We start from the raw sequence: 15,147 nt of genomic DNA, 5'->3' as shown, positions 1-15,147 counted from the left end.
TCTGAGGTATTAAAGGCTGATACATAGCATCCTGGACATCCATCACAGCATTCTTTGCCAAAGGCAAGTTTCCCTTTAATATTAGTTTTTGACCTTACTACTCCTTTCAGAATGCTGTCATGATTTAATGTTCTTTAACCATCTTATTTTCTCTCCCCCCTAATTTATACCAATTGATTCTCAGGTCAAAATTGGTTTTAGCTGCAGTTGGTTCTTGGTTCTAGTGCTGTTCCCATCCCTCCACTTCTATATTTTCATGGGATCATGGTCACACTTAAAGATATAGCCAGTTTTCTTGCTCTCAGTCATAACTTCCTAAATATTGTTTACAATTCTCAGTGTATGGGTAATTGTCATGATTTTTTAATCATAATAATGCATTGACATCATTATGTAATTTGGTGTAAATGGTTCTCACTGTGTCTCAATTGCTGACGTTGTGAAAATACATTAAAACAATTTGTTCATAGACAATCATTGACTAAATAAGATGCCGTTTTTAATGTCTACAAATACATCTCATTCACTTTCTTTAAGGCAAAGTTAGTGCGAACACAAAAAGCAAAGCGCTTCGCCATCTCTAGTGGAGGAGGACTGAAGTATTTTGCATTGACATTATGAAACTATACCTATTTTAAGTGAAAATAACTCTTACCTCATCAAATCAGAATGGAATTGCTTTTAATTTTCGTCATCTTCACAGCTTTCCCTCTCTCCCCACCCACCATTTTCCCATACTTCTACATTTCCCCCCTTGATTTTGCTGAACAGTGCTATACAGATTTCTGGCTCCATTGATGTTTTTCTTCATGTACAAGCTTTCAGATATAAACACTTCACTAAGAGAAAAGCTCACACAAAACATAGCTACCTGCACCTACATTGTGCCTAAAGAGGTAAATTGGAACAGACAGAGGTGAGGGTTAGTGATGAATACACCTGGGCAAATTCTTTCATCTTCTGCTACAAAGTCTGTCTGCCACCATAAAGCGATCAGCTGAATAACTTATATCTGATTATATAATTCATCTCATTTCTGAAAAAAGGGATTTTGCATATAAAAAGGATTAAAAGTTCATTGATTTTGATTCTACGCTTGTTTGAAAAGAAAAATATCTGATCCTACCTCTTCACAGGCGGTCCTGAAATCCATGTGCTATGACACAGCAAGTGATATTTGTCTAAAATGGAGAGAAAGATTTCATTAGAATGAAAAAGGTATTGCAAAACATAAAAGTTACCTGTCTGAGCTCAGCAATTGCACTTCTTTTTGTTAGGTGCAGTTATAGTCATTGCTTAAAAAGATAAATGATCAAAGTTGCAACAGAATGAGGAAGCATAAAGTGTTCTAAGTTGTTCCTAGTTCTTATAAAGTACACAACCCAGTTTCATTGAGTATAATCAAAGGAATGCTTATGTTCCCACAACCTCTTGCTTTCCATAGGGCATTCAAACTCACTTATTACAAGTGTAAATTTCTTTTTTTGCGTTTTTTTTTTTTCCCCCCAAAAGTAAGAGTATACTGGAAAGTAACATAAATGGAGACAATTAGGTGTTGCTCTTCAGAATACCCTGTCTCTTCTAAAAGACTGATGGCTTTTTTTTTTTCCTCCCCTAATTAAAAGCCATCATGTGTCAATACTTTTTGTCTCACATTTTATTAACATACATAATCTCTCCAAGGAAGCTAGTGTCATTTAAGAGTGTGCATACTTTGCAGAAATATTTATGACTTGAAAAAAACCAAATGTTAGAAAAGTCAGGAATATGTGTGAGTGCTGGCAAAATGTCACACTAAATCCTGTGATTATTACTTTGCCTAGCCTTTACCTAAAGCGTATTCATCCCAATGCACACTTATGCATTCATTTATTTATGAGATAAAGCCACTGGAACAGGCTGTTATCAGAGGATAGTAACAGTGTCCTGCTGCTGGTTCTGCAATAGAAATACTCATGCATCAGCCAGTAACATTTCCAGGAAACACTTCCTGGGCAAAACAGTAATTTAATTCAATGGCTGCAGAAAGGAAACCTGTAACAAAATCATCTCCATCAAGCATTATTTTGCTATTCTCTGTTAATTATGTGCTTACAATTATTTGTATATAGTACTCAAAGCTCCAACACAAAATTTGCCCCATTAGCCTGTTTAAAATAAAATTTAAAAACTATAACTCACATAGTACAAAAATTTAAGTCCTAATAATAATAATAAAACATCTTAATCTCTTAATTAAGTCTCTTAATTTGTTTTGCTGCCCTGGGTGCATTTTTATTAAACCCAAGCACATGCACACATATGAGGTTAATGTTCTGCATTTACTGAGCTCTGCCTGGTTCACAGCCTGTGCTCTAGACTAATTTCTAGCAGAGCTAGCCTAGGTTGGCTAGGTTACAAAGCAGGAATTTAAAAGGGACCCATCACCATTCCTTCCTTATCAGCTTTACAAGTGCACCAAGATCCAGTAAAGATCTATATCTGTAATTCTGCTCTCAAAGTCCTCATAACAAACAAGGTCACTATTCCAGTCTGGAAGACTTTTCTCTCTGGTGGGACAGTCATCGTGCAATGAAGTATGTTTCCTTGTAATTTTTATGAACTCTGTTTCCAGGTGCTGAGCAAGCTGAAGTGGGAAAAAGGCTTTACTCACCTTAGCAAAGTATTCTGAGGACTTTTTAGCCTTCTGGAACTTACGTATCTTTAAAATATAAACTGAAGTACTGCACAGTGTTCTCCTTTCTCGGACTCTGATTATGTCAGGTCAGTAAGTCCTATTGCAGTCAAAAGTGTATTCACTTATGTTATGTTCTGTCTTATTAATAAAAGTTCTGCAAAGTTTGGGTTTGGGTAACTTTGGTTCCACAGTCAATGACATTTCCTCTTTGGTTCTTTTCTAGCTACTCTTTGATTTAAATCCTATCTAATCCAGGTCATTTCCACAATTCAGTATTACTCCATTTTCTTCTTTTTGTTGTTTTTATGTATTATGCATTTATTTACTTATTTCAGAAGTATTTGTATTACCATGTAGAAGAAAAGTCAAGAACAACTAGGCTTCCCAGCATCATAGCTTATTTTATATAGAGCTCATGACCTAACATAACATCTAATTTTGCTCAGATAATAATTTAGCAATCTTTGAAGTATGAAGCGTCACATGAATACCAACTTCTTTATTGAAAAACTCTTTAAATCCCTTCTTAAAATCTTTTTTTTTTTAAACCCTTTAAAAAAACTCCAACATTTTAAACACTACTGCCATTAACTCTAGCATGCTTAGTAAGTCGGGTGATATTATTTCCAAAAGGCAGGAGCCACAGTTCTCTGTCCTATGTCTTGAGGGCTGTCATGGCAAACAGAGCCCCTGGCCTTTAGAGAGACAGTCCTCAAACTATAAATATTGCCTCCCACTGCCTGTTAATACTTGGTGAATCTACCTGCCAACCACCTTGGTGATACTTCCTTTTTTCCCGTACATGTTAAATTATGAATAGGTAAAATAAAATATACAACCAATACTCTTCTGACATCCATCTCCTACCAAAATAACTTCACTGGTTCCCACAGAAAGGTTAGACACAGAGTTTCCTCTGGGAAAGGTGGTTAGAGGCAATTTTTCATGATCCATGACAAGAGCTTTTACTATTAAAATATTGTATAAAATGTAAACCTGGAACTACATAATTCTCAACACAAAATCATACTCATTGCAATGACTGTACCTGTTTCTCAGGCATTCAACTCCATTCCTAATCTTTGCAACAGAGCTGCCACTCCTTCTGTATCACTCTATTTCCTACCAATTCTTGTCTGCACACAGAGAATTTCAGCCCATTATCAATGTTCTTTTTCTATCAGCAATTTTATAACACTTGGTATTAGAACACTTGCTTTTAGAAACAGCACATAGAAGGTTTGATTACAAAGTGCATTACCTCATAAATCAGCTCAGAAACGTCATTGTTTCCAGCACTTACACCCTGAATAAACACTCTAGATTATTAAATTACAGGAATACATATCATGCATCATGCACAAATTTTATGATCTTATGCTGGTAAAATGCCCCAATAATTAGTAATTGTCTCCTCTGTAATACATAAAAAAGACAGAAAATATAAAACCAAGTAATTTTAAAAATAAAACATTTGTAAAATGATAAAATGTGACACCCAGCGCTGAGAGATATCCCTTGTTCAGGCTCTGGCTAGCCTCTGCAATCCTCTTACCTTCAAATCACAGCCACTTTCATCTGAGCATCTTTCCAGCTCTCCTAGGAGCTTCCTTCAGTCTCACCTAGACAGCCCACTGGTTACCAGCCCACAGCCCTCTTCAGCCTCAATATTTGATTTTTCTCTGGCCCGCCCCACCTTAGGTTGCTTTGGGACAAACTGGGACAAACTTTTTGGCACTTCTCCAGAAGGTGCGAAGAGCTGCCTGTGGCTTTGAAGGGATGAGGTGCAGAGGAAGCAGCAACAGTGGCAGGACAGAGTAGGGTGTGCAAGCACAGGGGGAGGCACGAGCAGAGCGCTTTTCTCAAAGAGAAAGAATGGCTCCAACAGCAGTGAGGCTCCCTCTGAAAGGGCTGGGAACCACTGCAATCAAAGATATGTAAACAAGCAAGCTTTGAAAAGTTACTTTCCTTCCTTGCGACTTGATTTGCGATCTGCACCTCCTCCAAAACTGAGTTACCAAACTTATTTAGCTCATCTCTGCTGATAGATGTAACACATGACAGACAGGTTGGGAACAGAATTTGACACCCCCTTGACAGAACAAGCAGTTATTCAATACTGAAGAAACATTTACTGAGCAGTATTATTACGGCATTTGTGTTCTAAAGGGAAATCAATGGCTAAAACAGACCAGTAAAGTTGAAGGCTATGGCAGCCCTCAGAGACAAAGCTTCATTTAGGATAATGCACCGAGCACTTGAGCTACGCTCTGATCTTCTTACAATAAATCAGGCCATATTCCAATGGTATAACAGATGGAATTTCACAAAGTACTTCCATGACTGAATACTCCAGTATACTTAATAAAATAAGTTAGCAAACAAAAAGAAAATTTCATGTGCACACAACAGTAATAAGAGACACTTTGTAAAGTGTTGGGAATCACAGAATCACAGAATTGTATAGGTTGGAAAAGACCTTTAAGATCATTGAGTCCACCCGTAACCCTAACACTACCAATACCACAAGCCAAATAAAATACTATTGAAGCAAGAGTAGGAAACAGTTCATTCTCAAGGTTACTGGTGCAAAGTAAGAATACAATATTGTGTGCACAAATAACAAGTTCATGGAGAAATGATATATTATCAAACACAATTTAATTTAGCATAGGATATCATCTCAGCTTGTATACTTCTTACTTGCTGGAGATAAGTCACAAGAAATTCTTGTCTGAGAACTGTCTGAATTGCTAACTGGAAAACAGACTAATACCATGTTTCAAAGGCACAAATATCACATCTGCAACTAATTGTGACAGTAGTTCACTACTAAACTTCACGTTTGCCTTTTCAAGTCCTTCTCCTGCCTCCATTCTTACCAACACCTTTTGTGCTCTACATTTTGGAGATGTCTGAAGGAAATCATATCTGTCATTTTTGTTTGTGTTAGGAACTGAAACATACACATTTGTAACCCTGCAGGGGCTTTTTTTTTTTAAGTGATAATTAAAAAACCCCCCAAACATCTCTATTGTAAATAGGGAAAGAAGGCTTAGAAATTATCCTTACACGTAGCATAGCTGGTTCTTTGTGCTTTAAGGGAAAGAAAAATATTTTAGGCAAAAAAGAGGCATTACTTTAAATGCAAATTCCATGAAGGCGTCTTCATTCCATCCAGCTTGCCACAAGGTGTTTAGTACCGGAAGAGTGGTCAGAGCCATGCAGACAGCACAGTAAATCAAGGGAGCAGTTTAGTAACCGCAGATTAATAAAACCCTATTCAGTTCCTGTTTTGAGCACACTTGAATTATATTTCATTTGAACACTGGGTTACTTATGTTCAGTTAATATAATGATTTTTAATAATTTACAATAGTAACATATTGGACTCAACTGGTGAAACATTTCTCAATGAGTTGGGAGCAGATAGTCCCTAGATCCAAACACAGCCCCATCCTTCCCCATAGAGTTTGATACATGAAGGGGGATCTATATATCCCTTGCACAGAATTACAGCTGTAATAAATTAAGTTGAAAGATGCTTATAAAGCTGGAGGCCCCTAAGCTGCATGTACTTCAGTCTCCCTGATAGTTCAAGGACTGAGATGAACTTTGAACTCACCAAAGCCATGCACTTCTTCGGAGTGAGGAAAATAAGCACCTGACAAAGCTTTTTAACACGACGTCCAGCTCTTAGCAAAGCTCATGCTTCAAAAGAATTGAAGTCGGCAATTAGTAGCTAACAAGGTTTTTAATGTTTATTTCATTTTACCTTTGTTAAAAGAAGAATGATATTTACCTGCCAGTCACAATTTATTATTTTAGTTGCAAGCATTTTTAATCAGCAAGCCCAATTAAGGATTCACTATATAAACATCAATTTTTTCAAGAATTAGTGAGTCACAAGGCAGTATTAACTGAATGAACGTATTTGGTGCTCCCGCTTGTTTATCCAGTACTGTTTGCACTAACAATTATCTATTATTCTGGGCATCCCCCCCAGAACAAACACCCACAAAATGACTTAGCGAGTAACTCAGTCTGTTCTGGCTTGGCAAAAGCAAACGTGCAAATGGCAAAATAAAAAAAACAATGCAATACACAATCTTTCAGAGGGAAAAAGCAGTATTGCAGGAGAATCATCTGAAAATGGTGAGGTTAAATGCCAATGGGCTGCTACTGCATGTCTTTATGTGAAATACTCCATGGCAAACTGGAACAGGAAAGTTTGGCTTTGGGTTAAAGCCTGGAATGTTGCTGGGAAAAAAAAAAAAAATCCGCATCTGATCTCTTGCTTTTCCAATGTTACCTTTTGGTGATTCACTAGAAGCGTCTCAATATAATTACGTACTTAATTTCAAAGAGAGGTAGTGCAAATGTCAGAGCCCAAGCAGGGACTAAATATCTCCTTATTCTTAACTACTCTGGAGGCTGCCTGAACTGTTCCATGATTTAGACCATTTCTCAGTTTTCCCTAAATAACAGTGCCTTGTATCAAAGACGAACAGAAGTTCTTCTCTGACTATCTAGCACTGCAGTCTGGTTTTTCCCTGCATTATCTCTCAACACACAATTTCCTTATAAAAGAGATACTGGCATTCCTCTGCCAAGGCAATTGTTTCCCAGTCAAATATAAATTTCATGCCTCTGGCATTATGCCTAATGCTAATAGTTTGGAGTGAGACTTTCCACATCATATTACATCTTTTGGTTTCACTTAAGTTGTTTTTTGTTGGGTTTTTTTTTATATATAATAAAGCATTGTACTAATCTCCTAAAGGAGGTAAAGAAATAAATTAATGGTTATAAACATTCACAAGATTTTAATTTGCAAGGTTCTTGGGAATTTCTTGGATACAAAAGTAAGCTGAAGACACAAATGCTCCCACTTCTTCAAATACTGAGCATGCTTTTTCAAATTAACAAGCAGGTAAGATAATACTTAATTACAAGGTCACAGTTTAATGTAAGTTTTGTCTTTGCCTTACCCCCAATTTAGGACATTTAATCAACAGCTAATATAATAAAGCACACATTTAGCCCTGTGAGGTCCAAAGAAACTAGATTTTAGAATCATGTGGTAATAACTACATTTATACATATGTAAATAATCATAAAAGTTTCTAAAATCTTCCTATGTGAGCAAAACAAGTTGGATTTATGCAAACTAAGATAAACTGATTCACAAATGGGGAAGTGCAAAAAAATCAGTATGACCACAAAATGAAGTAAGTGTACCAAATACTTTTGAGTTTTATATAACCACAGACTAAGCAAATGTATGCAGCCTGTATAATAAGGGAGTGGAAAAATACACTTAGTGAAATCGTTTGGGCTAAATAGATTTCTTTAGGAACTGGATTCTTTTTTCATAAAACTCAGTCACAAAATCCCCACTAATCCTAGCTCTGCCATTTCAGATTCAGGCTAAAAAACCCATGAATGCAATACCTGCACATATTTCATCTTTCCTCACTGGCAACAGGACTATCCCTCCATTTCTGTAGACAAGTGTAGTCCTATTGACTTAAAAAAAAATGTTTACAATTAACTGCTGTCAATACTCTAGCCTGTCATGTTCTTTGGGCAGTGTTTTGGATGTGTGCATTACAGGATATATGTATAAAAGCATTTACGATTTTAGCAAAAAATATGGAAAAACCGCAATGGAATACATTGGCTTCTAAGAATTCTTAGAAGGTCTCATCCTTTCAGAAATTCATTACATGTCTGTATCCATGTGGCATAAAAGGACATTTTTACATGCTAATTATTGCATGAGTGTAGACAGTGTAATCCATTAATGATTTTCCTTTTAATTCCCCAAAATGGAACAGTATTATAATGTCATTTAAAAGACAACAAGCGTTGTAATTCCTAAGTACAACAACATGGCATACGATTTAAAAAAAAAGATAATTTTATTCTGGTATGCTTTGACTTTCAGTAAATGGAAATAGTATAATACCACATATTTATTTGAGATTTTCAGGTCCTGTATAAATATCTGATATATATATTTATACCTGTATATATGTACATGTTTCAGATCCAAAGTTAATTGCAGAAGGTCTTAATGCAAAAATAATCATTCACAGTGAAATTTGAAAAATCTGTATTTGCCTCAGATGACACATTGTAAAAATCCTGCTTAAAAAAAATCAAAATAATAATGTACAACAAATAATGAAAATTAAAACCAGATTAAATTAAGAAGGGACATGATACTAGACTTAGTACAGAAAATGTAAATTGAATCAAATTAATATTAATATGTTTTACTTCCAGTTTACAAGTGTATAAAGTAGCATATATTTCCATTTTGTTAATTGACTGAAATGCTTCCCATATACCAAGGAAAATGCAAACCAGGATTTCTCAACAGGTATGACACCATTCTGCTCACATGCTACAGACTGAATCACAAACTCTAGCATGTCTTGATAGAGCTTGAACTAACAAGATAAGCATAACTGAAATAGATAACAAAATCTAATCTCAGAGAAATTCAGAAGTTTCATTAACTTCAATGAAAACAAAATGACAAGTCACTTTACATTGCCCCAGTACAAAAAAAAATAATCCAAGTTTCATTTGAAACTTCATAACCAAAACAATATTTGATTTTGACCTTTCCTCATTTTGATGGGATTGAAATTAGTTGAGTAAGGTCAAAACATTTTCATTCCATTTTATCATTTATTTTCATGAAATGATTCATAGTGTTAAAAAGAATATTCCTGTTCTACATTCACAAAATCAAAACATTGTCTGTTATATTTTAAATTACCAGGTTATATATCACAACGTAATAAATTTGTAATTGGTTTGACATAGAGCAGTGGCAGTGTTTTAAACTGTTTTCCGGTTATGTCCACAGATGTGAATACAAGTTTTCTTCTGGATTTGTAGCCGAAGCTCCTAACTGGTTCAGATAGAAGTAGATACCTTCTTGGGATGGGGGTCTCAAACGCAGCAGTGAAGGACATTAGACTTTATCAGTCCTTTCCAAGGAGATGGTAATAAAAATCACAACAGCCTAACAAAAAAAAAGGTATCATTTAGCTTTCAGTGTTTGTTTTTATATTAATATTTGAATTGGAGCTTGCTTTCTACTTAGTAATTACCATCATCACTGTTTTTGCAACTGCTAGTCAGTTTTCTCACTGATGACTTGGAAATGGATTTGGGCTATCAGGAGTAAAAAGATTTGGGGAATATGCCTGGAAGCTACCCAGGAAGATGGGCAAAGAGGCAGCTTGAGCAGCTGTGAGATAACATGAGTCAATGCAAGCTGGCAGAACAGAAGAAACCAGGTATAGTTATTTCCGTCAAATCAACAATCTTTGCTGAGACACTGAATTTAAATGACTAAACTCTGGTATCATAATCACCTGGGTGAAACACCAGAGAACAAGACAAATTGGAGATTATAGGAGCAAGACCCCAGGTTTCTTATTTGAAGTGGACTAAGGCATCTCTGAGTTGTACTGCAGCTTAGACAAATTGTGTTGTTTACTATGTCAGGTCATTGATCCTTGAATGTCGCTGATATTCTTCATAGGCTTTTCTCGTTCCTTTTCTAAAGTATGAACTTACAGATTTTCCATAAATAACCAAGTTAATCACAAAAAATACAAGGAATAATTTGAAAAATTGATTGATAAAAATATTTAAATTATTGTGATTAAGTGACCATTTGACAGCTTTAGTCTGAAGTTTGAACTGCAACTTAGTGTGTACTACCAGGTTCTGTAATCAACAGCAACCTTCCCATCTAAGGATTCCTATGACAACAAGCATGCACAGACTTGCAGTGGTCACCATTAAAAACTATGCATTTGTTTGTCATCCCTGGGACAGCATAGCTATGGCATAGAGAGCACCCAAGGCTTATTGTAGTTGCTGCTTCAGTGTTGCCTTATCTGCAAAGTCACTTATAAAGACTACCATTAAACATTAATTTTCCTCAGGTTAAGAAGAAAAAAAAAAAGTAACCCATTTCAAATAGTTGCCAGTGAAGGAAGGTGGAATAATACTGTGCATGAACTAGGAAATTCTAGCCATCAGAGATATCATGGCCATGGTTTGCATAGTCTTCACCACATTTCTCGCTTTTCAGAGGTGATACTTCTATAAAGAAAAATTCAGTACTTATGGAAAACAAACACCACCAATAACTTGGCTCAAAATTAATCAACATTATTAGATCTTCCACTTGAGTTTTTATATGATTGCAGCAAAAGCCTCTTTAACTCCTCTGGAACCCAGAAAGCAGGAATTTGTAGCAGTACTGTTGTATATATCATCAAGTCAAGTTTATTTCTTGTCAAACTGTTCCTGCAGTAGTACATTGTCAAAATGTATAAAAAGAGAACTTGAGATATGCAAAATATGCCACACAGGAAAACACAGCACTTAAAGTACTGTAAAATTAAAATAAACAAAGTTAAGTAGCCAGTAAGAAACTCTTGAAGCTAATCAGAAAATATCCCTCTGAGAGCAGCACCCCTCACTGAAAATCTTTCTATATGGGACTGGATTGGATTGGGATGGTGAAATGGTCATCCCAGATGTCCATATAGCCCTCTCCTGCAGGTTGTTAGTCCTGCCATAGGGGTATAGCAGGAAGTTGCAATGAAACACCAACTACAGCCTGCTCCACTTCTAAAAACTCAGGCTGATTCAGACAAACACTGGCTAGTGGTAACATGTGCTGGGCCAGGAACACTGAGCTGCCACACAATGATACCTGTACAGGGCAGACGTGGGTGGACAGCTATAGGTGCCATCCCCTATTCCGTCATCTCGTGGGAACTACTCATTTTGGTTTTCTAAGTAGTCAGAGTGCTCAGTTTAGATTTTACTTAATGTGTTCTTGAGCTTATTGAGAGCCAGGATGCCAAAAACTGAAAGTCATAAGAAATTTTTGTCTGTAAAGTCTTGGACACACTCATGATGCAATCTAATTCTAATATGGGTGGGACTAATATCAGTAACTCCTTCTATGATTGTCTTTCACACTCCACTAAATGCAGATGAGAGCCACTAAATGTAGATGAGAGCCACTAAATGTAGATGAGAGAAGATGATGAAAATTTGAACTGTACAGTCAAGCAGACTGGAAGACGCTGAAGTCATGTTAAAAAACTGTTACCAGGAATAGAATGTGGAAGGGAATCTGAAACTTGGTAGATCAGCAGAAAGGAGTTAGGGTAGGCCAAACTGAAGAAGCTTTTGGGCCATGGGCAAGTTGAGGGATGAGGAAGAAGGAAACAACCTTCAGGAGAGTGAAAATGAAGGTTTGTAACCACCATAGAGCACCTGCTTCCAGGAAATGGTACCCAAAAATCAGATCAAAATTCCACACGCATAGTGTTACATCTGTTTTACTGTACAGAATACTAAAATTAAGCAGTGTCAGCAAATTTACTGTATATATCGTTAAGCTGTTAGTATGAACCCTTGTATGGATTTAGTCCATGCCAACTAGTACTCTCCAAAACAACAAGCTACATGATTCCGCAGTTAGTATAAGGATCATTCTCAACAGGCAATTTTCTCACAGCCACCCTACTTCAGAGGATAAGGCAATTAAATACCATGGATGTAGGCTGTCTATGCAACTACCCTCAACGACAGAAGCCAGCTTCATTGATAATGATAAACATGAACTAGGAGCTTCAGTTTTTGGAAACTCACAAGAAGTGGCAGAACATTACAGCTGCTAGTACACTAGCTCAAATGACAGCTCCAAAGCTTTCAAGCCTATCCATGAAAGTACCAGAAGATACCTCATTATGGGTTACTTTTTACATGAACTTTTTTTTAAAGTGGGTTCCAGCAGAACATTTGTGTAACTGATTTGTGATTGTGTAACTGAAACTGAGTCATAGTGTATACACGAAAATATGATGGCTTAAGTTTGCATAGCCATGCTTAATTGAGGTATTTTCTATCTTTTAACTTACCTGAAAGATTTTAAACGTAAGTCCTGAAAACAAATGGGACATTAAAAAATTCCATTGATGTTTCCAAAAGTCACCGGTATAGTAGGTGTACATCTATATTGGTACACTAAACAGTAGCAAAGGACTTCTACACTTCAGATACAGTCACTGAAGCAAAGCAGGAATTTTGCTCGTCCTTTTTACTTTCCAAGACTCTCAGTCAAGAGAGTAAGGGAGAGGACAGAGTTCAGGTCACAATTCCTTTATTCACTTTAAAATCTATTTCAGGGAATAGAAAGGTTATAGTTTAAAGACTCCATCCCCTCACCCTGTGGCGATGTGGAACTAGAGGGAGGTATAGGGTTCTTTTTCAGCATACTTTTCCCCCAAGGTAATGGAAGTAGCAAAGAAAATGCTCCAAACTATCCACAAAGTGTGTGTGTTAATAAATGTAACACAGTGCCAGTCCAAGAAGACTGATGAAAGAGGAAAAAGCATAAAAAGGGAAGAGAAAAGCATGAGAGAAGAGGGAAGAGATTGTTGATAAGAAGAAGGGCAAGGAAAGAAAAAGATGTGAAGGAGGGGAAGGTGGAAACATGTTTTTTAAATTGCATTTCCCCATTACATATTATTTTTCAAAACTGTTCTTATATAAAAGTCAGTTTGATCAAATCCATATGTATTAAGATAAATTTTGTTATTTTTTTCATCAATAGTATTCCATATTCTAACTACGACTGGTAAGCTGAAGGGAAAGTATTTTCAGTATATGAAAGAACCTAACTACTTTACATTTTGTTGGGTTTTTTTCCCCCGTCTACCCTCAGCAGACCTGGGAAACAAAAGATTAAATTTGGAGAAAGAGTAGTAATGTAAATCTTAGGCACAAGCTGACTATAAGCAGTAATGTTGAGAAGAGAGGGTCAGAGATGCATTAAGAGATACTTTCCTTACATCTTCAGTCACATGGTTATGGTAACTATGCTGTATTTTAAAATCTTTTCACAAGATTACCAGAACTATCGAAGTTCATTGGTTGTGACGTGCCTACTGAAAACAAATTGCTTAAGTGCAGTTTTGGGTACCACCTGAATCACAATTGCTTAAAAGCATTCTTTATCATTTTAGAAATATTCAAGTGAAAGAGAGATCTGTAAAGAGAACAAGCTCTGTACAGAAGTCCAGTGACACACTGAATTAAAGCAAATTAAGTCAATGTTAGCACAACACACTGATGCAGGAAATGAATATGGGTGTTGTGGGGCTGTACGGCATGTTTGAGGATCTGGGATTTGGCAAACCTGTCACAAAGGAATGATTAAGGCAGGAAGCTCAGCTAAATTAAGATCATGCAGCAGAACAAAATACATGACTATTTTTAGAAACTGTTGACGTCCACATAGCCCAGGGAAAAGATTGGCCTCTTATTTTCAGTGTAAGTGACAGCAATGCCATCAGGGTAAGCTACAAAGACATACTGAGAATAAACGGCAGACAAGTTAAATCTGAGACATATACAGCACAATGTGAAATGATAGCTTAGCAGAAGTTCTGTAAACTTAATGTCAAGGAGTCTGCTGCCCAGAGTCTCCAAAATATAAGTTCTTTTTCCAGTTAATAAATATGCCAAAGTGCAAGTTAGTCTAGGAAATCCTAGTATCAAGCAGCTTTATCTGAGCTTGAAACTATATAAGAAAAAAACAATTCGTGAAGTATAAATACTGACATTAAGTGGGAATCCTTTGTGATGGTTCTAGCTTCAGGAGTGTTGTTCCAGACTTGTGTCTGTGATACTTGATCATATTTTTAAAGAATTCTTCATAAAGCATAACTGACTGAGCCTGATTTAAAAAGAAGTGAAAACTAGAATGCTAAAGAAGATACTAGTGAGTGTTTCACTCTTTGGGAAATGTTTCTCCTTTGGTTTCACTCTTGGGGAAATGTGTCTCCTTTGAAAACTGAGATTTCTTTTGCGAGCTGCTGATATTACCTCTCCTAGCAACAGCACAGCTCCCAGGTTCTTGTATTTCTTCATGGTTTTAACAGCCATCAGCCTCTATTTAAAAAAATGGTTCACTCAATGAGAAATATTTAAGTTTCTTGCTGTTTAAACCAGTCCAAAGCTTATGTTCCTTTTTTTTTCTGAGTATTGCATTCCTTCTGTAAAAATAGCAGCAGTTTTCAGGCAGCAGTTTTAACAATCATTAACAGTCAACCTGTAAAATATTGTGAGTCCAGAAGTATAGCTATGAGAATTTGTAACCTACTACTTGAACATGAGCATGATTTGGGAGGGATCATAAGGACTGACAACTAGTAAATATCGACCAAGGTTTTCATTCACAGTTCTTTTGGATTCTTACAACCAGGTGGTGGAAAAAACAGAAGAAAGAGGACACATCCATTAAAAACATGGGAGAAAAAACTTTCAATACTAAATTTTATTTGTTTAGAGATGACATGTTAATAGTTCAAAAGAGAAAAAAGAAATGTCCTTAAAGTATGCAGTCACGTGGT

At 36.3% G+C, this 15,147-nt stretch overlaps 1 protein-coding gene across 4 annotated transcripts in view; it reads right to left on the bottom strand.

The window, feature by feature from the left end:
* SNTG1 (syntrophin gamma 1) overlaps nucleotides 1-15,147 on the bottom strand; it is a 348,105-nt gene that overhangs the window by 166,351 nt on the left and 166,607 nt on the right. For all 4 annotated transcript variants that reach the window (XM_075494642.1, XM_075494639.1, XM_075494638.1 and 1 more), the window contains exon 2: nucleotides 1,127-1,181. In XM_075494642.1, the coding sequence (XP_075350757.1) occupies nucleotides 1,127-1,153 (27 nt within the window). In that variant the 5' untranslated portion in view covers nucleotides 1,154-1,181. The remainder of the gene's footprint in view (nucleotides 1-1,126; nucleotides 1,182-15,147) is intronic.

Source organism: Mycteria americana, chromosome 2 (genome assembly GCF_035582795.1).
Source record: "Mycteria americana isolate JAX WOST 10 ecotype Jacksonville Zoo and Gardens chromosome 2, USCA_MyAme_1.0, whole genome shotgun sequence".
NCBI lineage: Eukaryota > Metazoa > Chordata > Aves > Ciconiiformes > Ciconiidae > Mycteria > Mycteria americana.
The sequence above is the reverse complement of the archived record's forward strand: the minus strand, read 5'-3'. Positions and strand labels throughout refer to the sequence as shown.